Source organism: Podarcis melisellensis (assembly GCF_964234715.1).
Source record: "Podarcis melisellensis genome assembly, chromosome: 3".
In the NCBI taxonomy this organism is placed as follows: Eukaryota; Metazoa; Chordata; class Lepidosauria; order Squamata; family Lacertidae; genus Podarcis; species Podarcis melisellensis.
This window is the reverse complement of record NC_138530.1, coordinates 81,832,737-81,857,548: the sequence shown is the minus strand read 5'-3', so window position 1 is coordinate 81,857,548 and position 24,812 is coordinate 81,832,737. Positions and strand designations below refer to the sequence as shown.

The window sequence follows — 24,812 nt, the reverse complement described above, 5'->3', positions numbered from 1 at the left end:
TTTGCCTTTTTTTAAGCTAGGGAAAGGGCAAATACCTGTTCTTGCCCATCAAGTTACTTAATGGGTCCCCCCCAATAATCTAATGCATTTACTTCAAAGTAAGTCCTATTAAGTCACTTGATTTCCCCCCTAAATGTATATGATTAGGGTAGAAGCTTGAGAGAGCAATTGCGTGGGATGGCAAGATCCACTGGGATGCAGTGGGCCTCTGGCTCATGCAGTTGATTTCTGGCTTATTTGGCATTATGTTCCCAATCCCAGCTCAGCTAAATATATGTGGGTGTAACATGCTCAGCTGAACCTGATGTGGCTTGGCAACCCAGCATAAAACACTAGTTTAAATACTTGTTTTCCCTCTGCCAGTCTTAGGTAGAACAGTAGCATATACAGTGGTACCTCAGGTTAAGTACTTAATTCGTTCCAGAGGTCCGTACTTAACCTGAAACTGTTCTTAACCTGAACAGTTAACTTTAGCTAATGGGGCCTCCTGCTGCTGCCGCGCTGCCGGAGCCCGATTTCTGTTCTCATCCTGAAGCAAAGTTCTTAACCTGAAGCAATATTTCTGGGTTAGCGGAGTCTGTAACCTGAAGCGTATGCAACCTGAGGTACCACTGTATGCTGCTAAATGGGATTTGGATCTCATGTAACTTTACACTGGCTTAATCTACACCAGCTTGCTTTTACACCAACTTAAAGGTAGAAAAGTACATACATTGTCTCTATTTTCAGACCATAAAGTCCATTTTACAGATCAGTTATATTTGATGTGAGACTTAATATTGTATACAGTATAAGGTTGGGGGATAAGAGAGGTGGGAAGAAAAGAGGGGCTTAGATGAACCCAATGAGTTTGACTATACACAATTTTGTCTAAAGACAAAATTGCGCCTAAAGGCGTAATCCCGGAACATAACACTTGCATAAATTGTGGATTTACTGTATTACTCTTTCATTGAAATAATTAAAAAAAATATTTAACAAAAATTATATGCTATTTGATTGTAAGAAGACCCTACAGCAATATAAATAGCATTAGGTATAAGATTAAGACATGTTTAGTAATTGGACCAAAACATTAGCAACGAAGGAATTTCCCCCCCCCATAGTCTCCAATTACGTATCTGTAACATTTGTTACCTTTTGTATTCAACACTGACTTTTCTTTTTCTAGAAATGCAGGAAGAAGATTTAAGTGAAAATGGTATGTTTGTTGCTTCTATTATGAGCAGGGTTCAAGACCTGAAAAGCAAATATAAAAATGATGACAATACTACAGCTGAGCTTAACATTACCAAGGCATCAGTGGATACAACAGGTATGTAGTATTTTTGTGACTGCTGATTGGTAGTGCTTTCAAAGCCCTTTATGCAGCTCTTCCAAAGGGTCTGACAACCAGATGTTTCTGAAATGCTGCACAAACCACTTTGGAAGCTCTGTGATTGCTGCTTGGGGAGGGCTGATCACACAACTTACAACTCACTTTCTGCAAGTTGCTTCCTAAACACTTAACAATTAGCTAGTTGCTGGGTATTTGAGAAGTGCTTCACAAGGGACTTGGGGGGGCATGGGGAGCTTCTTTTTTTTAAAGGAGCATTTTTATTTCTTTCCTGAGGAAACAGTTTGAATTCAAAGTGGATCCCTCAGCACTTTGAATATACTTCTTTTTCTGATGTGGGAGAAATGCTCCAATTTTCAGAATCTTTCCCCTTCTGCTCAGACTTCAAAGGGGTTTCCATTGTTCTGTTTTGCTGAGATTTTTTAATCAGAATTTTTGTGTCTCTAGTGATCTTATTTGCAGAGAAGCTTGATGCTTTTTAAGACTTGGATAATTGTTTGTTTCATTTGGTTTGCTAGCACCCCTCTTAAATCCTTCTTGCAACCCAGTTCTGTGAAGCCACTTCAAGTCCACACCACTAGATGGCTTGTGCCATGGCATGTGGAAAATAAGAATACTTTTGGCAAGTGGAACACAAATGACATTTTGGTGTTGTATAATTTCTGTTGTTGTTGTTTGTTGCTTGCTGCAGTGCCCTTCAAAAGAAAAGGTAGGTTTGCCCATTCTACGTCAGAAGGTAGTAGCCTGGCCATTTCTAGAGTGATGAATCAAAACGTTGGAACCAAAAGAAACTAAAACGTGTGTTGTTTTAATGGTTCCTTTAGCTGTTTGTAGACAAGACTGCATTTTGTTCTTTATAACAAAAATCTTAACAATGCTTTTCTCTTGGTTTTTCTTAGATAACTCTGGAACTGTTAATCAGATTATGATGACTGCAAATAATCCTGAAGATTGGTTAAATCATTTGCTTAAACTGGAGGCTAAGTGCACTCCTCAGGCTGACATCAGCTTGTTAAATAGACTGATTGGTTGTTACAGGCAAGCAGTTGCATCATTGTCTGCAGAAAAATACCATCAGAATGAAAGCTATGCTCGCATCTTGGTTAGATTTGCAGAACTGAATGCGTAAGTATTCATATCTGGCAAACAGAAAGTTTCAACATTTGTCTTTTACCCTCACTGCAACTACAACTCCTTAATCTTTGTATGGAAGATGATTCTGTTGCTTACAATAGGGAGCTAGTTGGACATTTATTGACCACTGTATGACTCATGATTGCAAGGATTAGGGAGATATTGCTGGAGCTGATATGGCACAGAAAGGCATGGGATAGTGTATCAGTGGAAAAGTTAACATTTTAATTAGAAGTACCCAGAATTCAATGTAGAACAGAAGTTTATTTCCGTCTAGTTTGATTTTGTGACCTATGTCAATATCCAAGAACATAGTTGGTCTCCGCCACTGGCATTTATAACAACCTGGTTAAGTTGAAGTGTCGTGATTTCTTTGTGTCTTTTCTTCTTACGTGCCTTTTTTATATCCCCATTTCCTGAATTTGCAACATAAAACATTTTATTTTGGTTATACTTACCTGATACCATCCCTGAAGATTACTGTATACATTTTATACACTCCCAGTGTTTGATATTTGTTTGTAATTGTTATGATACCCAAGTTAAAAGGAAAAAAATCATACGTCAGTTATTGATATTACATATCGTATTTTTCCGTGTATAAGACAATGTTTTTTGTTTAAGGCAAATACACCATTATTGTAGGATGCCTAGGGTGGTGTGGTGTAGTTGATGTTGACACCGTGCTCCAGCAGTCACATCACCTCCTTGGTGTCTCCGCTTAAGCAGGCGGCCAGGAAGGTGGTTCCTTTTCCCGCTCCCTATTGCTAGCTATTGCCCACTGCCTTGCCTTGTCAGCCTATGTGCCTCAGCAGCGGTGCTCCACACCCAGGAGCAGGCAGGGAAGCCAAGCACCACCTGATTCCCCCACACCACCGGTAGATTTTTTGGGTGAACAAGCTCAACAACTTCAGGCGATCTTGGGTGTTTAAAGTTTTGATTTCTTAATTTAGGGTTCCAAAATTAGGGGTCGTCTTACACATGGGGTCATCTTATCCATGGAAAAATACGGTAATTGCTTTGATGCTTAGGACTGAATAAATGAATATATATCTAATGCCACTAGAAATGGAGGCACAGTCAGCATTTGTTCAATAGACAATATATGAGGTTTCCGTCTTTTGGAATTGCTGTTCCTTGTGCATTGGGAAGACAAGGTAATATTGAAAATTTGATTTTCTTATTGTGAACACAAAATAAAATGTGTCTTGACCACACCTGGAACGTGGCTTCCTTCATGTACTTACGTAACATTTAAGAGATTTTGAGAGGGAGTGGAGCTTGCTAGTGGAAGGCATTTCCCCCCAATACCAGCAGTAAACAGTGTAAAAGAACGACTATGGTATAGGACTACCTCTAAATTCTGCAAGGAAGAGTGCATCCAGGATAGGATTTTTGATTGGAAAGAGTGAGTACAGATAATTTGCAGGCTACCTTGTTTGCTGTACAGTATGTATTGTGACGCATACTAACCTCTGGTCGAAAACAATTTAATTTTCTTTGGGCTAATTTGTAAGCACTGCAAAATTTAGGTGGCATCACCCTTTTCCCAGTAAACAAATAACATTTGCATGCATGTGTGAGGCAGGGTGAATGATTGAAACACTTGTTTCAAACCATTGTTTCTTTGCAGCACTGGAGACCCAGAAGAGGCACGCGATCAGTTTCATCTTGCCAGACTAACCTGCAGTAAATTTTCTTTTGTTCATGTGGCTTTCGCGCAATTTGAACTTTCTCAAGGTATGTGGATACATATTTACTCAACATTTGGCATGGCTAAGCTTTGTTACTGACCACATTTCCTATCCTGGAGAATGGTTGTAAAATGCTAACAGCTTGGAAAGGGATACTGTTCTTTATTTTTTGAAGACACACCCTGTTTTAGCACAAAGTTCATTATTTCGTATTTTTTAAATTAGGAAATCTGAAAAAAGCTAAACAGCTGCTTGAAAAAGCTGCAGAAGTTGGAGCACTTCCAGTAGAAATGTTGGAAATTGCTGTAAGAAACTTAAGTTTACAAAGAAAGCAGCTACTTTCGGTTGAAGACAAAGAGAATTTGACAGGTGAGTCTGAAGCAGACTATAGGGTGAAATTGAGTGATTGTATATCAGCACAAGCAGTTCTCCCCTCTTCTGCTACTGCATGCTGACGTGTTCTGCTAGCCCCTCCCCCCCCGAGCCGATGGGAGGGGGCTTGGGGGGAGGAAAGGAGGGAAAGCCCCTTCGTACTCCTGGAACTTGGGGTGCTGTCTCCTGCAGATTTAGCTGAATCTGGTTTAGTTGATTTAGCTGAATCTGGTCCATTTTGTTGAAATTAAAAGGCTTCTCCTCCCATGAGCCTGGCTTCCCTCTTTCCTGCCCTATCTCCATATATCCTGTTTCCTCCCTCCCGTGTGCCATATTTCTTACCTTTCACACTTGAATCCATGTGCACATGGACAGAGTCAAGCCACCATCAGTCCTTCGCTTTTCCAACCAGTTCAAGGGTTGTTGCAGTCCAATCAGAATGGCAGTGGGTGTGTGCAGTAAACCCTTTAGATTTTTCTTAAGTGATATAAATGGTGTGGAAGGCAACAGATTATTGCAGCTCTCTGGGGGAATCCATGGACACTTCATTATGATTCCAGACGTACGTGTTTCCATGCTTCCTAGCTTGCTTTTGCAGCCAATGGGCTAGAAAGAAACTTGAGATTTTCAAGAAACTAAATACAGTGCTCATACCAAAGCCTCTCACTCACTTCTGTGAAATCCCAGCATTTACACAGAGCTGAATATAGTTAACATAATAGAAAGGTGGGAGAAAATAATCTTTCTGTGTTAAGTTTGGAGTCATGACCAATATAACGTAGACATTCACTCAAGTGCCACAGTTGTATTCAATCTAATCCTTGTTGTATTGGGAAAATAAATTCCTTAAAGATCACTACAGTGTGGTTAAAAGGTATATAAAGCCTGCTTTGTTCTCCTTGTTGTAAATCAAATACCCAACTTTTGGTATTTAAACAACTAAAATATTTAATTTTTTCTCTTAATAAATTACATGTTTACAGCTCTAAACTCTCATAACGAAGCTGGAAACTTCCTGAATAGGAAAATAAATGTTGATTCTAATGAGATTTCTGCCAGTACTCATAGTTCTTGCCATGGGTAAGTAAATCCAAATATTGTGTGGAATTATTTTTAATTTATTTCCAAGTGCTGTGGTACAATTAGAACTGCCCAACTCTCTTTTTCAGGGAGAAGAAGTATTCTCCTCAGGAAAGTGAACGTAAACCATTGAAACAATTAAATAAGTCTAACAAGGTAGACCTGTTTAAACATTTGTGTATTCTTGTATTTGATTTTTTGCAATGGAGTTGAGTTCTACTTCCACTTCCATTTCCATTTTTAGATGCGTCCGTTTGGAAGAGTTCCTTTCAGATTAGTAAGTGATGATGAGGATGACTCTGTGGGGATGGATATTCCATGTGCAACTAGTATTGCAAAGAGGTACAGTCCCTTTTAAACTCACGAACACTTAAGTATCTCTTGATTGAACAAAGATATAAAGCACAATCCATTATTCTGGTGCGTGAACTTGTGGCTCACTGCAAAAGGGAACAGAGGGGTAGATGAATCATATAGGATGTACACCAGATATTTCCATTGAGAATAATGGCCAGTATGTACTGATCTATGCACGCCCAACAACCAGCCAAAAGGAAGGATGACGGTTTTATTAAGTCATTTATTAGTCTACTCGAGAAAACAAATAGTCCATATACAGATTTTCAACCGCTTTGTTCCCCGTAGTAAACATACGAACAACTGTGATTTATGGAATGCTCTCTGCCTAGCACTAGCTGTCATCATTTAGGGCCTGGGCAAAAGACATTTTTGTTTTCCCAGGATTTTTAGCAGCACTAATTTAATTGTACTCCAGTAGTTATGCAATTTTTATAATTTTAATTGTTTTACTTGGTTTTGAATTACTTTGTGGCTTTCTTCTTAGTGGCAAGCAATAGATGTGTTTAAGAAGGCTAAAGCTCTGAGGGTCAGCAGTGAAAATTATTGCTCCCAATTCTGAACTGCACAGGTGGGGCATGGATTGTCTTGGTAGAGTTCCTTATCCCCTTCCAAGCTCCAAAGTATGAAATAAGCTGAGCAGGTTGCGATGGGAAGCATTTTTCCCACCTCACTTTTCTGCAGGGAAGAGTGGGTAGCTCTTGCAGCTACTGCTTAATAGGACTCTACTGCCAACATCAGCTAAAAACCACATTTTTACATCCTCTCCTGAAGGGCAGGTGTAAAGTAAGGTTACCAGACATCCTCATTTCCTGGGGACAGTCCCTGGATTTATAAATCAGTTGCCTGACAAAATCCATTGAAGTTGAAAAGTGTCCTCGGATTCATTGAAAAACATCTGGTAACCATAGTATAAAGGGGCATCCTGGAGCTGATGGTTAATAGTGGGGTTCCAAGCCCCTTTGTTGACCAACCAATAGCAGCAGCTTTAAATAAAATGTAGAAAATATTTAAAACTGCAAGCAGCTACCTGTAACTTGTGGTTGATGCATGGGGCAGCTAGTGCTAGTAGCTGAGACTGCACTGTGTCTCTGTGTGAATTTGAGAGGTTTAGTTCCGAACATTTATTATCTACCGTAAGTTTATGCTTAGCTTGACAGCTGCTATTTCTCCCACATTTCAAGTCATTAGTGTTTCACAAGCTTTGCTTTTACATCCCTATTGGGGTCTTTTGATTTGTCGTACGCCATTCGGGTTTGTTCTTAATAATGGCAACATTTGCTGCAGGAGACTCCGTAATGCATAAATGCCAGTCTTTTAATTTTAACATGATGCTATGCAATTGTTTTCTGTGCTTAAACCTGAGCAGATTTGTGTATTTGTACTTTCCTGGACAAATGCAGATCAACTTGTGCGGGCTTAGTGTTAACAGACAATGTTTTGTTTGATAAATTAGGAAAATATCTGACAGCAATTTGAGCCAGTTGCCACTGTGTGAGTCAAAACCTAATGGAAGCGATATACCAGGAGACTTGAAGGTAATTTGAATGTTCTTACTCAAGTTAATGGTCATGGTTGATAAGATTGCAACTGGGGGATGCAGAAACAGACTCAGAATTTGTAGACAAAGTAGGAGTTTAGTAACACCATGATACAAAAACAGATTAACTTGGTATTAAATGTGGAAATATAAAGTAAGCAAACTACTCACTGCTGCTATGAGGGTGGTTTCCCTCCTTGCCTCATTCAGATATACACTAAGTGCGCAACATACACTCATTTAACTTGTGTGTGTTCAGACTTGTGTGTGTGGCAATCAATCAATAAAAGAAGGGGCAAAAAGGAGGTTGGGTTCTAGGAAAAATGAATTTGGCAATCCCACCTGTCATTGAATCATTTCATCTGCAAACTTCCTTAAGCTCATGCAGGATCCACTGCTCACAATCCATGGAACCAAGAGTGCAGGAGCAGGCCATGAAAATCATATTCTTCCTCCTGCCATGGCTGGGAAAAAATTTGCATGTGAGCGGGAGGATATGGGAGTAGGAGCATGCAATCATGCTTTCTCCTTCTGATCTCATTCAAGACTCTATGACCACCTTTCCCATTTTAAAATCCCAGTGAAGTTACAACATGCAATTTGGGAAACTCTTTATTCATTTCTGCCCCCCTCCCCAAGGGACTAAGCCAGAGTTTCCAAACTTTTCTTGTTGGTGACACACTTTTTAGACAGGCATTGTTTCACGACACAGTAATTCAATCTTACTGGCAAGCTGGAAGTTAAATTAACTCCTTTCCAGCTACTGGAGGAACATGGGGAGAGTTTGCATGACACAACTGTACACTGCTGCTGCTGACACACTAACGTGTCACAACACACAGTTTGGAAAGCTCTGGACTAAGCGATGCATGCTTGAGTGTCATTTGTGGGTTAAGGTAATGATGAAACGAGTCACTTTATGTAGATGTTGCTATTTATGTGCAGTAGTTTGAAAAGTTTGTGGTTTAGAGCCTTTCTCTTTGGGCCCTTAGAGGAGGCACTTTTAATATTAATCATAAACAAATTGTTCTTAGCAACACCTTTCAGTTATCATTTAAAATGTTATTCAAACAAATCAGATTGGGCCTATGGAAATGTTCACAATATGAATGGCTGTAAGTCACAGCTTAATGTTAATACTACTTTTTAAGTGTTCAAAGCACTCCTTTTTTATTACCCTTACAAAATATAAACATTGATAAACTTATCCCCATATTGTAGATGAAAACAGCAAAATTAGCTAGCTTAAATGTTGGCAGGAGCAGGCAGAAAGCAGATCTAGATCTCTGCTTTATTGGCAAGGCTTTCTGACTCTGAATAGTTGGTCAATAAAGTAGTTTCCACAAGCTTGAAGTTTGCCCACCTGTCTCTTCGTGAGTTCATGACTGAGGTGAGATTTTAATTGAGGATATCCACTCTTAGCTGCTACACTAAACCAAACCTTAAGTGGGTGGCAGCCCATAGAATTGGTGTGCTGATGTTCTAGAACTAATGATCTGCTTTTCAAAGCAGTTTGTGGCATTTTATGTGACAGGATAGAAATGAAACAAGGTTGGGGAAACTGTTCTGAACTGGAGATCATGTTGCCATTCAAATTGGCCAGTTTGCTGACTTAAATATGCAGAAGCCTCAAACCAAGGCATTTGCACAGATTTACTGACACAAATCTCAAGAGTTCTCCCATATGCAGATATTATTGGTGCCATTTCTCATCTTTCAGTTTTGAAGATAAGGATGCCTTTTGTCAGGATGCAAGCAACTGAAGATTATAAGACACAAATTTCAGAGTTTGCTCCAATAGAAGATAAAACTGTAAAAGCTGCTTCTAGAGTCTGTCTTGTTATTGTAGTCAAGTTATAGTTCACTTCCCAAGAACTTAACAAAGCCGCCCAGAGTGGCTGGATATAAATAATAAAAAAAGATCTGATGTTTAGAAGACATCTGAAGGCAGCCTTGTATCGGGGAAATTTTAGTGTCTGATGTATTACAATTTGTATATGTGCTGTAAGCCACCCAGAGTGCCTGGGGAAACCCAACCAGATGGGTGAGGTATAAATAATAAAATAATAATTATTATTATAACCACCACCACCACCATCAAGATTATGCAGGAGAATAAGCAGGCTAGGATCCTTCAGTTTTAATTCTATATTAAATCATGGAGTCAGCTGAGTGTGTGGCTATCTTTTCTCTTGGCTTTATTATAAAAAACTCTTCTTCTTTTTTAAGCCTTTACCAAGCAGATGGTTAATGGAATTGCAGACACCAGATGAAGATAGCTCAGAAGTAGCTACCAATTCAGCTTCAACCTTAAAGAATAAATATGGTTCTACTTATGCTGTTAAACAAAAAGGTTTGCTTTAACTCTGTGGGATTAGACTGACATGGGTATCTCAGTAGACTTTTAACTTTGGCATTTGTGGATTGTTCATTCTGCACTTGATTAAAGTAGCCAGAGCATAGTTGGCTTAGCTGAAAATTAGAAAAAAAATGAAAAGAGGCTACCTTTTCCCCCTCCAAAGCATGACCCTCTGAATGTAGTTTTTATTGCTTGCCCTAGAGTCCCATATTTTAGATCCTCTGTCTCCATTGTAACTTGAGGCCACTGCAGAAGTTCAGTTTGCCCAGGGCATCTCCCCTTTCCCTAAGGATGACTATAGCTCCTACAACCCGCTACTCCTTTCTCCGGTCCACCACTTGCATAAATTCAGTAAGGCTTAGCAGCACTCTTAGTCTATTCGCAGTAAGTTTTTTGTGCTCCTTGTGTAGTCCAACCTCTTCCTTTTCTGAATATCTTGCTGTAAACACCACCATATTCTTTTGGATAACTGGAACTATTGTTTTAGAAACTGAGGAGCACCACAAGGAGCCAAGTACCATAGAACCAAGCTGCCTGGAAAGACTACAGCACCCCTCTGTTCCTCTTGAAAATGATGAAAAGAAACAGTCAAGATTAAATTGTCATGCATCTGCAAATAAGTGGTTTAATATTGAAGCAATGCACAAAACAAACTTGGAGGTAATTTTATTGACTTATATAAGTGATTTTTTGTTATGTTGTCTTCATTGTCATTAGTCCTGAAATCCCTTTTTGAGTAGGATAAAAGTTGTACAGTGGTACCTCGGGTTAAGAACTTAATTTGTTCTGGAGGTTCATTCTTAATCTGAAACTGTTCTTAGAATTGCTTGAATATGGTATTGTGTGCACAAGCTTACTATTAAAACCTCCTAAAAGTACTTGGTGCTTGCCTACTGTTTAGATATGCATGACAAATCACATGCAAATGCTAGTATAGACCATAATATTTAGTGGATAAGCAGAGCTTTGAATTCTGGAAATGTGTGCAATTCAAAGATCAAGTGAAATTGCACCTTTGAGGGGCTCCCATCCAAGTACTAACCAGGCCTGACCCTGTTTAGCTTCCGAAATCAGACGAGATTGGGCGTGTTCAGGGTAGTATAGCCATAGACAAGGATTTTAATAGCAAGAAAATGGAAAAGCAAAACCATCCCCTCGAAGTTCGAATGGCAAGCAAAACTAATAGAGTACTTACAATTAGCAAGGAGAATAGGGGCAGTGAGCGGAAATTCAACACAAGAAGTAAACAAGGAATCGTCAATAATTAAGGAATATTTCAAAGGGTACTGCAATAAGAAATGCTTTCTGGCAGATATTGAATGAGCCATGCAATATAAAGTATTTGTTAGATAGTTAAATTAACGAAAAACAACTTCACACAACTGTGTAAATAATAGTTTAATTGTATTTTAGTACAATGGGTAGAGTCGGAAGTTTCTTTTCTTTGCTGATTCAAACAGTGGATAAACACAGTGAATGTTATTTTGTTGGTACTGCATGTATTTTAAGAATCTGTCTAATAAAATCTTCAGTAAATTTAAAAAAGAAAAAAAAGAAATTGCACCTTTGATTTCCACGTAAATTTTATTTAGCAAGCACGCACTAGTACGTGGATTTTATATGATGTATGCTTACTTGAGAACTGATGACATTTTCTCCATTTTATAGGGAAAAACCTCAAGTGCTGAACAGCCAGCGTTTCAAGTTTCTAAAAGATTTTCACCACCAGAGCCAATTTTTCGAAAACTTTCACCCCCAGAGACTGCATCAAAGATAAACAGCCAGTCACTTGTTGGCCCAGTAGCTAGCCACAACACACTGCGAGATTACATGGCCTGGTAACTTTTGTGTGTGTGTGTGTTGGTTTATTTTTTCAATTCTGTTTTAGTTTTTGATGGAATTTGCTTTTGTGCTGTTTAAGCAACCTAATGGTTATATGTACTAAAAAGAGGTGTGCGTCTTCAATGCCTGTTAAAGTATTTGTAGAGTGCCTGAACTTGAAAAAACATCCATCATCAATAATTCTGCATGGCGTAAAAACGAAGCAGGAGTAGTAGTAACAGTAGTTTGATTTATTGTCCACCCTTTACCCTAAATGTCTGCGAGTCACAACAATTTAAAATGAATTAAAAACAATTTAAAACAAATTCCAATCACAGTGCCAATCTAAACACCCACGAGGCAACCTTTGCAGCTGTTTTAAAATAGGGGTTATACGAGATCTAAAGGGAAGCCCAGCTAGTAAACTGGCTGCTGTGTTTTGGATCAGTTGAAATTTCTGAGTTGTCTTCAAGGGCAGCTGCTCACAGCATATTGCAAGAATCCAGTTTGGAAGTTACCAGAGCAGGGTGGAGTACAGTGGTCCAGTAATTTCTGCCCAAAAGGGGCTGTAGTCAGCAGACCAGCTGTGTCTGGAAAAGGGACTCCTTGCCAATGAGGCCACCCGAGCCTTGCAGTGACATCCGGAACAGGCCATCTGCCCTTCTCCTGCACTTGAGAACTTAGGACACATGACTCCTTGTTTTTTTCAGCATCAATTTATAGGCCAACATCCAAGCACTCATCTTAACACCTCAACCTCCTCTTCCAAGTCAGGGGAAGAGAAGGATTGAGCTGGGTGTCATCTTTGTATCGATAACCTCTTACTAGAAGTACATGCGCTTCAAATTAAGATTAAATTTAATATTTTTTGGAGATGTTTGGGCAGTTTTTTGGAGATGTTTTTGAGCCAGCTTTAAACATTACATTCAACTTCAAATATTGTGACTTGGATGAAAAAATTAAGCTGCTGGTTAAATACATAGTTGATTGGGGGGTGGGGAGTGTATTGCTGCTTGTGCAAGGATTGTAATGCTCAAATGCCTTTGACAGTTTCAGTACTCCAGTCGTAACGAATAATTTTCTTCACCTGAGTAAGGACATCACACCATACAACCAGCTTTCCTGTTTGCAACCTTGTACTCCCTCAACTCCATTCCAAGTGCGTACTGGATTACCGGTAACCTTTCTAAAATAAATTGCTCTGAAACCGCATTATGAGATAATGAAGGAAACTGATCCATAGTGGGTGCAACCCATTCTTACGGACAGGCAAGCACTTAGAAATTTTTATTGCTTTTATCACTTGTTGTTTGCTGTCCTGAACTCCTTTGAGAGGGATGGTGGGATATAAATTTAAGAAAGAAAGAATGTACATTTAATGTTTCATAACATGGTTGTCTTGTATTAAATATGTAACAAATTTCTGTTTTGTTTCTGGGCTAACAGTTTTGATGCTATGCTCTTTAAGCTGTGCTTGTAATCTGCAACGTGTTGACAGTTTTATGTCAGTCCCACAAGAAATACCTGAACATACTAGTAAGCTAGAATATTAAATACAGTGGACGCTCGGGGTGCAAACGTGATCCGTATGGGATGCACGTTCGCAACCCACAGCAGCGCGTCTGTGCACGCACAGGTTGTGATTTAGTGCTTCTGCGCATGCGCGACTGTCAAAACCCAGAAGTAATCCGTTCCGGTACTTCTGGGTTTCAGCGGTCCGTAGCCTGAAAAAACGCAACCTGAAGTGTCTGTAACCCGAGATATGACTGTAAATATCTAACATATGTTGCTTTTGATGTGTCTTTTTTAAAATTCAGATTTCAACTCCTTTACCTAAAAGTGATTGCATCAGTATTAAAGGAAAATGGTATACTGTGTTGAAACAAATCGGCAGGGGAGGATCAAGTAAGGTGAGATTTTAAATGCAAGTTTTAGTTCATTGATAACTGTTGCTTGCAGTAGGTGGTTTAAAAATAATCACTGACATAACATACTATGTCATTACTTCCCCTGTCCCCATCTCTCTTAAGCAACACCATTCTTTTTGTATTGTGCTTGTAATAGGTAGCTTCCCTTACAGGGTAAGTTCAAGAAGGTCCCTGACCTTGGTGTACTTAACATTTGGTAATGCACTTAAAAACAAGCAAAGCTGGTGTTTAGTATCCCCCCCCTTTTTTTTGCAGGTGTTTCAAGTACTTGATGAAAAGAAGCAGCTTTATGCTATCAAATACGTCAATTTAGAAGAAGCAGAGGAACAAACTTTAGAAAGCTATAAAAACGAGATTGCACACTTAAATAAACTTCAGCAACATTGCGATAAGATTATCCGACTGTATGACTAGTGAGTAAATGTTTTTACAAACCCAACTTAATTAAAAACATCTCCAAAGTGTCATTTCCCATATATGACTTCATTTTCATAACTTGTTTTAGTGAAATTAGCAAGAAGAGTATCTACATGTTGATGGAATGTGGAAACATTGATCTTAACACTTGGCTTAAAAAGAAAAAAATTAACCCATGGGAGCGGAAGAGCTTTTGGGAAAATATGTTGGAAGCTGTCCATACAATCCACACACATGGTATCTATAAAAGCTTATTTCTATGTATTTGAAGACTTCTACCTTTCAACACTTGCTGTTCACAGGAATGGCTACCAATAAATTACTAGTCAAATAATGCATTAGATTTCTATCTTTTTATGCATCCATAAACTGCTTTGAGGTTTTTTTTTCTACAATCAAGCGGTATATAAATAAATTAAATCTGCCTCTTGGAAATCTAATAGAGAGGGACATATGCTATTTGGCTATTTGTTTGCATTACCGTAACTGTTTATATAACTATAATACTTTCTTACTTTTTAAAGCGCCATCTAGTTATCTCTATCACTGTCACAGCAACAAATAGTCTAGTATTCTGTGAATGAGCCACCGCAAGTGTAAGGCTCACATGCTCCCCATTCTTCACCTTCTGTGCAATTAGGAGAAATTCAGAAGTTTCCTCATTCACTTTCAAAAAGCCAGTTTGCTGTGTCATTCTGGCCTGGAATTGAGGCTAATCTTAACTGCGGCTAGTTTAAACAAGCCAGCTTCAGTAACTGGTTTGAAGTTAGCTTAGGATTGGACATCTGGGTTGGGTTGTGGGGATCTCGATGGGTTGGCACCTCCTTTCCCCCCGCCAGGTTGATGTTGAGGGAGCTGATGCCCAAGTCAGGAGCAGACATAAACACACCAGGAGGAAGTCAACCATGTGTGAACCAGTACTTGTGATTTCTTTCCATACAAACCACAAGCAGAAACCAAGTTTATGCTTGTGGTTGGTTTCCTCCTGAGCACAGCAAAGTCAGGAAGGAGTAATGGGCAGATGTACTTAGCAGCGTATACCAGAATTCATGCAAGTTAACTATTTGTATTACATGAAATTGAACTTTTGTTATGGTTTAATGTTCAGTGCGAACCAGGCTAGTAGCAGCAGTTGAATGGAGCATTTTAATTATAACATTTAATTATATTCTGGGAAAAAGTAGTGTCTTGTTTTGTAAATTAACTGGAACTAGTTCTAATCTTGGAATATGTTTCCAGAGGGGTTTTGTTTTGCTTTTGTTTTGATTTGTTGTGCAATGATGAAGGTTAGATAAAAACCTGTTCCCTCTGTGAAAGTAAATAGATTTCTTAGAGCAGGGTGAATGTCACAGCCAAATTGCAGTCTCCGAGGTCTGTTATCATAGCTACAAAAGGACCTGGCTTTTTCTCCCATCCTTGTGTGTTGGGCCAAGAAGGTTTGTAGGATGGGTGTGAGAGAACAGAGTAAATGCACATATTTTTAATTTGTACTAACTGAACAAATTTTAATTTGCAGGTATTGTTCATAGTGATCTGAAACCAGCAAACTTTCTGCTAGTGGATGGAATGCTAAAACTAATAGATTTTGGCATTGCAAATCAAATGCAGCCAGATGTGACAAGCATTTTTAAAGATTCACAGGTGAGACTGTTGGGGCATCCTTGTGTTACCCTATTATAAAACAGTACGAATGTCTGTTTTCACAATGATGGGACATCAGGAATAATGTGAGGAGTTTTGTGGGTCTTGATTTGTGCTTGCTTGTTTTAGGCAGGTTGTGGGTCTAGACACAGTCATGGCTCATGGTTTCCTGGAGTGTGGACTTCAGGAGTCACGACTACCACAGAAGAAAGAGAGAAGGGATATTTCACAAAAGTTCATTGGAAGCTGCCTTATACAGAGTCCGCTCTTTGGTCCACCTAGCTCAATATTGTTTACACTGACAACAGCATCTTTTGGGGTTTCCATCTTTTCCAGCCCTACCTGGAGATGCCAGGGGTCTATTGCATGGAAAGCATGTGTGCTATAGCATGGAGTTGCAGCCTGAATTATGCCCGGTTGCTGCGGAAATGTTGCAAGCTGTAGGTTATATGTTGGGCATTGGCATCCAACAGAGATATATAGCAGTCTATACATGAAGGGCATGTCCCACTTCAGATGGGTCTGAGAAGAGTATTCATAAAGGGTGAAACAGCATAAAATTTCACAAAGAAATCCTGTTTTGTGGGTTTTTTAAAGCTAGGAAATAGTTAAGCCTAATCAGCTCACTTAGTATCAATATGTACGTAGCAGACCCAATCTCTTGACAAAGTTTAAGAGGTAGGGAGTGGGCCCTATGATTTCCTCCTTCTCTCCTGTTCAATTTAACCACAGTCAATGGATACTTTGGTTCGGACATTAGCTATGGCTCCTATTTTACCAAGGTTCTTAACCATCCTCAAATCATGGTTACGCACAGAATCTGATTTGCCTTAACCATGGTTAACATCAGTGTGGCTATATTCCTTTGCTTCCGTTAAAGCAACAGGAGGAATTTTCTCAGAGCTGTGGAGAGGATGTTCACAATCCCACAGAGCGCTCTCTTAATTACTGTAGCTCTGTTGCTTGAAACTGACTCACCAAACCTGACAAAAGTTGCCAGTGGCTTTATTGGGGTGGAGAATTGGGCATATAGTGTGACAACATCATTTTGAGTACAATTTTTTTTAAAAAAAAGTTAATGTAGACATTGTCTGAATCATTCAGTGTTGGATTAGAATTACTGAGGAATTTTGAAAATTGCCTATATTACTAATTTCTCTGAGATACAGTTGCCTTCAACAATATGTTAAGAGCTTTCTGAAGTTTCCTAGTCAAGCTTGTTTTTCCTGTTCTAAAGTTTCTAATGAACTATAGCAGGATTTTAAGAGGATTAATTAAAAAAATGGTTTGTGAGCATTGTTTTTCAGGGCCCTTTTCAGAGCAATCTTTCTAAAAAAACATGAGATTCTAATTTTAAACTGTCAATTAATTACATGATTATATTTTTAATTGTTACTAGGTTGGCACAGTTAACTACATGCCACCAGAGGTAATTAAAGACATGTCTTCCTGTGGTGAAAATGGAAAACCAAGGTCAAAGGTAAAAAATACCCTGTGGTTGAAGGAGGGAAATGCTTTGGTTTGGATCTTACTTTCTAAATCTCCACAAACCCAGGACAAAATCATTGGGGGTTTTTTTGTATGCAGTGATGTGAATAAAGCAGTTATAAAAGGCTTGTATGGGCAGTGTGGTGGGATGGTAGCAGAAGTTGAAATAGCATCAAATTAGAATTGATCCTGGGTTTAATAAGAGCTTCATAATGGATTATATCCAGTCCCAGCATAAAGATACTGCAGCTTTATGTACTTCTTGGGTGGCTGGCAATCAGGGGATCCTTGGGGAATGACTGAGATGTGGGGCAAGAGGCTGCAGTAGGATTGAGAGGAGGGGCATCAGATGGAGGCGGCTTACTGCGTGGAAAAGCAAGGACCCTTATACTGGCGCTGGATTCTTCCTAATGAAAATTTGTGAGAGGAAGAGCTCAAATGTGAAACTAGCACCTTAGACAACCACATGGGAGAGTGAACTTTGGTGAAGGGTTGTCTCTGATTTTAAAAGCATAAAGAAAACTCCTTGGTTTCTGTCCAACATTGCAGTAAGGACAGGCAGATACATATTTTGACCCTATACAGCCAGCAAAAATACTGCAGAGGTCAGGAAGACATTCCTACATATCTATATATATGTACATAATTTTTGGTGTGTGTTTCCTTTCCACAGTTTAAACCATGCTTAAGGTGGCTTACAACATAAACAAACATGACTCCCGCATAACGGAAGTAATAATAAACAATAAATAACAATTTTTGCAAAAATCACAAGATCTAAAATAAAGGTACAAACAGGAACAGCAACAATAAAACCCCCAAACAACATGCCAGCCCAAGAGTCTGTTCAGCTTTTGTATCTGGAGTGAGTCAGGGCTCCGCCTCCCAGGCCAGGTGAAAAAAGGCCCGCAAGGCAGGGAGCAGCTCTCCCAGGACTCACAGCCAAGATCCTCTATGGCAGGCATCCCCAAACTCGGCCCTCCAGATATTTTTGGACTACAATTCCTATCATCCCTGACCACTGGTCCTGTTAGCTAGTCATGATGGTGTTGGGAGTCACTCTGCAAAGAAACCGTAAATATGTTTTTACCTTTAAGAATTGTTTCTGTGAGCTTTGGGCAGATTGGGTACAGCTGGTCATAACTACAAAAGGAGGAAAAGTTGCAGTTAGAACTTTGCCTGCAGTGAGAAAACACCCACAATGTTTGTTGTTTTGTAATAAAACCTTTATTTGATTTAGTTTTACACCAGCCTCGTGGTGTCGTTGTTTCTCTCATCTGCCACCATAAGAAAGCCCCCTCTAACAAATGGGAATTGTAGTCCAGTAACATCTGGAGGGCCTGCTCTATGGCCTCCTCAGCAGCCTTCCTTCAAGCACAACCAAACCTTATTTCTTAGGCCTTTAATGTTGTGGCATTTGCCTGTTCTTTTGGAAATACCTGTACAGGGGGAGAGAAAGAGTTAATAGGTAGACCAATAGAAAAGCCAGAGGCGGAGCCTGCCTGTTTATAAAAAGGGCTTAGCCCAAAGTTTAGTTAGTTGTTAGTTAGTTGGTTGGTTGGGAAGAAGCAGTTGGGAAAGCAGTTGGCAGACAGATGGAAATAGAAGTTTGTACAGTTCTTGTGTGAGGGGAGGTAGAAGAGTTAGAGACAGGATAAAATAAGACTAAGAGGGTAAAAGGTAACAGTGTTTTGAATGCATTTAAAGTTTATTTGTGTCTGCAATAAACTACACTCTTCATTGTTAACTTGAGAATAGTTGGTGAGACGACCGGGGGCTCCATACGAACGCCACAAATGTTTACACTACTTTTAAAACGATTAAACTCACTGGTCTGTCTTGAAGTTAATTTTTAAAAAACCTTGTGTAACGGTGATGTTAGCCAACAGAAGAGCAAAAAACACTGCAAGGTTTTTACATGCATTTTCTAAGTAATTTGTTAAGCAGCCCCATAAAGTATTATCATTCCCATCACATAGATGGGGGTATGAGGTGGGGAGCAATTTATCTTACTCCTTTGCAAAATTGTTTCAGCCAAAGACTTGTGGGCTTAAGTGAACAGAGTAAAATTGCCTTACATTAAGTTGCCTGTGTTCATTTTCTTCTATAAGCTGACTCCCGTGCCAGCATGTTAAATATACACAAACTGAGGCTCCCTTTGTCTATATTCCTCCTCTTCTTCTGAAACTTACCTACTCATGTTGAGTTAAAAAGCAGACATTCCAGTGTAACAGGTTTATGTTTCAATCAGTGCGAAGGTAGTAAGAGAGAATCTTTATGATTGTATTCCACTTTCTGTTGATCCCTTACCAGGGCATCAGTTTCTTAAACAATTTTTATGAGCAGTATTATTCATCGTTTTAAATGGTCTGCCTTTGAAGCAATGTTTCCATTATTTTAGATTACAAAACTGATAATGTAGATTTCTCTCTGTGGTTTTAACTGTGTGCAAATTACTTTTCCTGACAATTAACATCCTACTTTCGGCAATATGCATCGACGCAAAGGTGTGTCATTGATCAGATTTTGAAATATAGACGCTCTCCTTTATTGCTTAATTGTTATGCTGTTGCACCAGGTTTTATAATTGATTGCTTATTCAGTTGCACCACGTATGTTAATGTAATGGCAATGGCAATAGCTTCAAAGTCATTGTGTTAATTGTGTGAGGAGCATCTATCTACCTACCTACCTACCTACCTATCATCCATCCATCCATCTATCCTTGCCTTTGTTTTTAGATCAGTCCAAAAAATGATGTTTGGTCATTGGGCTGCATTTTATACTGTATGACCTATGGAAGAACTCCATTTCAGCACATAACAAATCAGATTGCAAAACTTCATGCCATAATTGATCCTAGTCATGAAATAGCATTCCCTGATATTGCAGAAAAAGACCTCCAGGATGTCTTAAAGGTACCCACCTGTGTAAATTTGTACAATATAATTTTGTTTAGCATTCTTAATGTATATATCAAACAGTTCCTGACTTTATCATTTGTGGTTGGGGCGGGGGGGGGGCAGGGAACTACATCTGGGCTTGGATCCTGAGAACCATGAAAGGAAGCTCACAAAGGGGGACTTTCTTCGTTCTCCTCCTCCCTAACGTTTTCTCCCCGTGCCCCAGGGAAAGTTGAAAGGTCCCTCTGAACAGCTTGCAGTGGGGCACAGGCAGGCTGCTGAGGGAAGGAAGAAATTGCTCAAAATCTGGTAGAAGGACCTCCTCCTTAAGGAGAGGGTTTTTTGGGGGTGGGGTGGGGTGGAGCTGTAGTGCAGAGGACAGAGACAGGAAAGAGTCTACATTCCTCAAGTGTCTTTTGGCATATTATTCTTGGGAGTCAAGCTCTGTGCACTTTTGTATGTGATTCTGTTTCTCTCCAATGCCTAGGCAAGTTTAAGGGCACCGTGTATTTTTTAAAAAAATTACCATGTACTATATGTTATGTGTTTGATTATACCTGAAGAACATACAGCATACAAGTGTTTATGTGAAAAGTTATTTCTCTTGGCCCCTTTTAGAGAACTAGCCTATTGGAAAGAAGGTAGCATTCTGCTTAATCTTAGTTTGTTATCATCCATTATCATTATGATTGTTCTAACATGGCCAGTTTGTTTACAAGGTTGAGATAACTTTCATTTGATTCTTAATTTTATTGCTTCTCTTAATATGTTTATTGTATTACAATTTTTAAATTATATAAATTGTAATACAATAAGCATATTAGAGAAGCAGTAAAATTTAAATTGTAAGTGTTCTTTACAGAAACTGCTGGGACCGCCTGAATAAGCTGGCGGGCCATGGGTCACTTTTGGGGAAACATTGACATAGAATATTTACAGAATCCATTCCATTGTGAAACAGCAGGCTGAATCTGATGCTACAAGGCACAAACTAGATTAATGGAGTGCACTTTCAGTTCACTAGGGATACCTTTCCTATATAAAATGTGGAAAACAATGTCGAGCTATAATATTCTTTAGAAAACTGAGTTTTATTGATTCTGTCTTGTAACTTCTCCCCTCAGCGCTGTTTGGTAAGGAATCCCAAGCAAAGAATATCTGTCTCTGAATTGTTGGTTCATCCTTATGTACATATTCAAGCCAATTCACAAACAGGTAACTTTATCTGTTACTGAATTTCACTTTATTTCGCCAGAGTTTTATATAATGGTGTTCATTCTCTTGTCTAATACTCTCACAGAGTAAACAATATACCTGCTAACCTAAGTATATCACCAAGTGCTCTGGTATCTGAATTTTCATACAGCTTAGCTGGACATTTTAAGCATAACCAGATTTTAACATTTTTCTAGGGGATTCAAGCACAAAAGGGACAACAGAGGAAATAAAGCGCATCCTCGGTCATCTTGTTGGCCTGAACTCTCCTAACTCCATTTCTAGAGCTACTAGAGTAAGTAAATGTATTTTTGGCAGTGGTATTCTTACTAAGAACTTTATATTTATAATACTTAAAGCAGAAAGAGAATGTAGAACTGATAACAGTTCCTATTTTTATTTATTTATACCAAATAAAGAAGATACAAAGATACAAAACAAGACACATAAAATGTCCACTTGGGGCAGGAAGGTGTGTGTTACAAAAGTGTAGTGAGGAATGTTGTATGAGATGGACAGGAGAGGGTGCAAAAATAGTGGATTTGAGAAGCAGCGGATCTTAATAGGCAGTGGGGAATGGTTTGGTGTATAAAGATAGGAAAGGCTTTCACCCTAACAGGGAGTGACATGGTATAAAACGGAAAAGAATATAAGTTCATAATCTTCAAAGCAATGTGTTATGGCAAGTAAACAAATCCTACCAGACTGCACTTCATAATAGTAATATAAGGGAAATGCTCTCACTTAAAAGAAAGATTTGGTTGGCATGCAGGAGGCATTCAGAAACGAGAGTGGTAGTTCCTCCTACCCACCTGCTGAAGCTCAATCTGTCACTCATTCATAGGAATTATTGGGTGGTTTCTAGTGCTAGGCCTACTCAGAGTAGACCCATTAAAATTAATTATATGACTATCGTCGGTCCATTAATTTCATTGGGTCTAGTCTGAATAGAAGCTAGTTGAGTATAACCTATTGTATTTAAACTATATGATGTTTCCAGCAGAAACTTCCCTCAAGGCATTTTATTTAAATGATTACTCATCTTGTGATGAAAACTGAGGGACACAGTGAATTAAGGGATTAAGTTAATGACAGTCAAGGAAAAATCCCTGTGGGATAACTGTGGAATCAGCTTTTCTTCATTTTATCCTTCATTTTATTCCATTTTGGGGGTGGGCACTACTTGCAGCAGATCAGGATTATGACTACAGTTAGGTATCCTTACTACTTGTCTCTATAAACAAGGCTACATTGTGATGGCTTGAGTAAAACCTTCTTAAATTTACAAGCCCTGAAACTTGGAAATGATCTATAGTGGTACCTCGGGTTACATACGCTTCAGGTTACAGACTCCGCTAACCCAGAAATAGTTCCTTGGGTTAAGAACTTTGCTTCAGGATGAGAACAGAAATCGTGCAGTGGCAGCGGGAGGCCCCATTAGCTAAAGTGGTGCTTCAGGTTAAGAACAGTTTCAGGTTAAGAACGGACCTCCAGAACGAATTAAGTATGTAACCAGAGGTACCACTGTAGTTGGAATTCTCTAGGCATGTCTGCATTTTAATAATAATAATAATAATAATAATAATAATAATAATAAATAAATAAATAATCTCATTCAGTCACGTTGAGGTTAACTGTTAAATGAGGTTAACTGTTAAATGAGGTTAACTGTTAAATGAGGCAAAAATGTGTATTGGGCAAAACGACTGTACTCTGCATGGCAGTACTCTTCTATCACAGTGAAAATTCAGTGGTACTTTTTTTTTTTTTTTTTTTTGCTTCTGGACATGCTTTGTAATGCTTCTTGACAACATTTGCATATTCTAGCAATACTTTTTTAGGTGCAATAAAAGCTGGCGTGAGCATTCTTTTTAAGCCAAATAGACTTGAATTCAAAGATTAAGTTTTGACAAAAGTGTGCAAGTGAATAATCTACAGCTTTATAATTTTTCATTCAGGTGTAGACAAGTCAAAGGGTGCCCGGAGTAGACAAGCATGTGGAGCACTGGGGGAAGGAGGGGTTAGATCCTGTGCATAGAACTCCATTGCTAGCTCACTACCCAGAATCAGTATGACACTGGCTAGTTTGAGCATTCAAACCCCTGCTTATGGAGAGGATTTTTCACTGGATTCTACATGGAAATGGCATATTGACAGGTTGTTTTATCACAAAAGGATCCCTTTCCCAGGGAGCTTGCAGTCTAAATTTCATCAATGACTGGGAGAGAGTGGAAGGAATTGGGGCTAGATTTTTTATGGGCAGGGGGAGACAGAGTGAGATGGGGGGGTGCGTTATGTGAGAATTCAGATAACTATGCTTTCAACTGGGGATGTGGAGGAAAGGGGTAAGTCAAACGCTCCATGCAAAATATGAGCTGAGAAAGGAGGTTTGAAAGAAAACACGATAGCATCAGATGATCTGATTTGCTTCTTCTTCTTTTTAAATGTTTCAGGCTTTATACGAGCAGTGCAGCAACGGTGAAGGTTTAGATGTGTCTGCTTTTGCAAACTGTGACAAGAAAACACGGAGCACAAAGTGATACATAAAGTTTAGCTTTAAAAAGTGTTAATGAAGACATGATAAGACTATTCTAGGCAATAGTTGGTCTGTTTAAACCGAACTGCCTTGCCTCTGATAATTGTTTTATGGTCTAAATGTTCTTTGTCATTTGTTTATCCAGTATTTGTATGTTGGTCTTATGGGACAGTCGGTCTCGCTATGTAATTTTAACAGATTGGTTCAATGTGTGGATATTTGGGTACAAAACACAGATGAGACCTTAAAAGTTGAAAATGTGGAAGATATTTTGTTGCATTTCTTTAAATCATGCAAAAAAAGAGGACAACTGGGTTAGAACAAACTTTATTTGCAAGCCTCTAGTATTTGCCAGTATTTTTCTTGAAATATTGACTTCTTTCATTTTGTTTACTGGTGATGTGGGACACTATGTAATTTAGCTACTCTTATGCTCTGCTTCTTGTTTTATGGTGTTACATCCTGACATGGACATGTTTTGATTTATAAATGACACCAGACGTTGTAATAAATAAAAAATGAACTCTGTAAATAATAATAATAAAAAGATTTATACTGTTATTCCTAGAATGTGATTTTTTTTTTAATGGAAGAATTCTTCCAAAATTAAATAGCTGTAAGTATTGAAATACTGAGTACCTTTACAAGTTTGGAAAGGTGACCAAAATAATCCTGTGTGTGAAATTTTAGGTTGTCTCCAACTCAGCCATGATAGCTCCTTTAACTTTTTCAAGTTCTGTGGATTAGTTCTTCATTAATGTCAAGATGGCAGACATTTCCTCTAAGTATAGGCACAATTACGACATCATTCAGGCAAAGAGAAAGCATATTAAATCTGCATTATAGCTGAATAATTTAGTCCAGGGATTAACAGCTGCTCCAATACAGTTTCAGGAATGGCAACATTGGATTTTAAATACTGTGGCTTGCTTTTAATTTCGGCAATACTTCTTTCTCTGGAGATTATCCTTATTTGTGCAATTCTTGGGGG

The 24,812-nt window shown here is 38.8% G+C and overlaps 1 protein-coding gene across 3 annotated transcripts in view; it reads left to right on the top strand.

Moving 5' to 3' along the window:
* Positions 1-24,382, top strand: part of TTK (TTK protein kinase) — a 30,942-nt gene extending 6,560 nt beyond the window's left edge. For all 3 annotated transcript variants that reach the window (XM_081904871.1, XM_081904872.1, XM_081904873.1), the window contains exons 2-22: positions 1,172-1,315; positions 2,236-2,461; positions 4,104-4,210; positions 4,390-4,533; positions 5,520-5,616; positions 5,706-5,772; positions 5,861-5,958; positions 7,430-7,511; positions 9,743-9,866; positions 10,360-10,532; positions 11,541-11,710; positions 12,744-12,852; positions 13,511-13,603; positions 13,877-14,034; positions 14,127-14,275; positions 15,555-15,679; positions 17,079-17,159; positions 19,909-20,085; positions 21,195-21,285; positions 21,483-21,580; positions 23,739-24,382. In XM_081904871.1, the coding sequence (XP_081760997.1) occupies positions 1,172-1,315; positions 2,236-2,461; positions 4,104-4,210; positions 4,390-4,533; positions 5,520-5,616; positions 5,706-5,772; positions 5,861-5,958; positions 7,430-7,511; positions 9,743-9,866; positions 10,360-10,532; positions 11,541-11,710; positions 12,744-12,852; positions 13,511-13,603; positions 13,877-14,034; positions 14,127-14,275; positions 15,555-15,679; positions 17,079-17,159; positions 19,909-20,085; positions 21,195-21,285; positions 21,483-21,580; positions 23,739-23,825 (2,600 nt within the window). In that variant the 3' untranslated portion in view covers positions 23,826-24,382. The remainder of the gene's footprint in view (positions 1-1,171; positions 1,316-2,235; positions 2,462-4,103; positions 4,211-4,389; positions 4,534-5,519; positions 5,617-5,705; positions 5,773-5,860; positions 5,959-7,429; positions 7,512-9,742; positions 9,867-10,359; positions 10,533-11,540; positions 11,711-12,743; positions 12,853-13,510; positions 13,604-13,876; positions 14,035-14,126; positions 14,276-15,554; positions 15,680-17,078; positions 17,160-19,908; positions 20,086-21,194; positions 21,286-21,482; positions 21,581-23,738) is intronic.
* Positions 24,383-24,812: the final 430 nt, after the last annotated feature.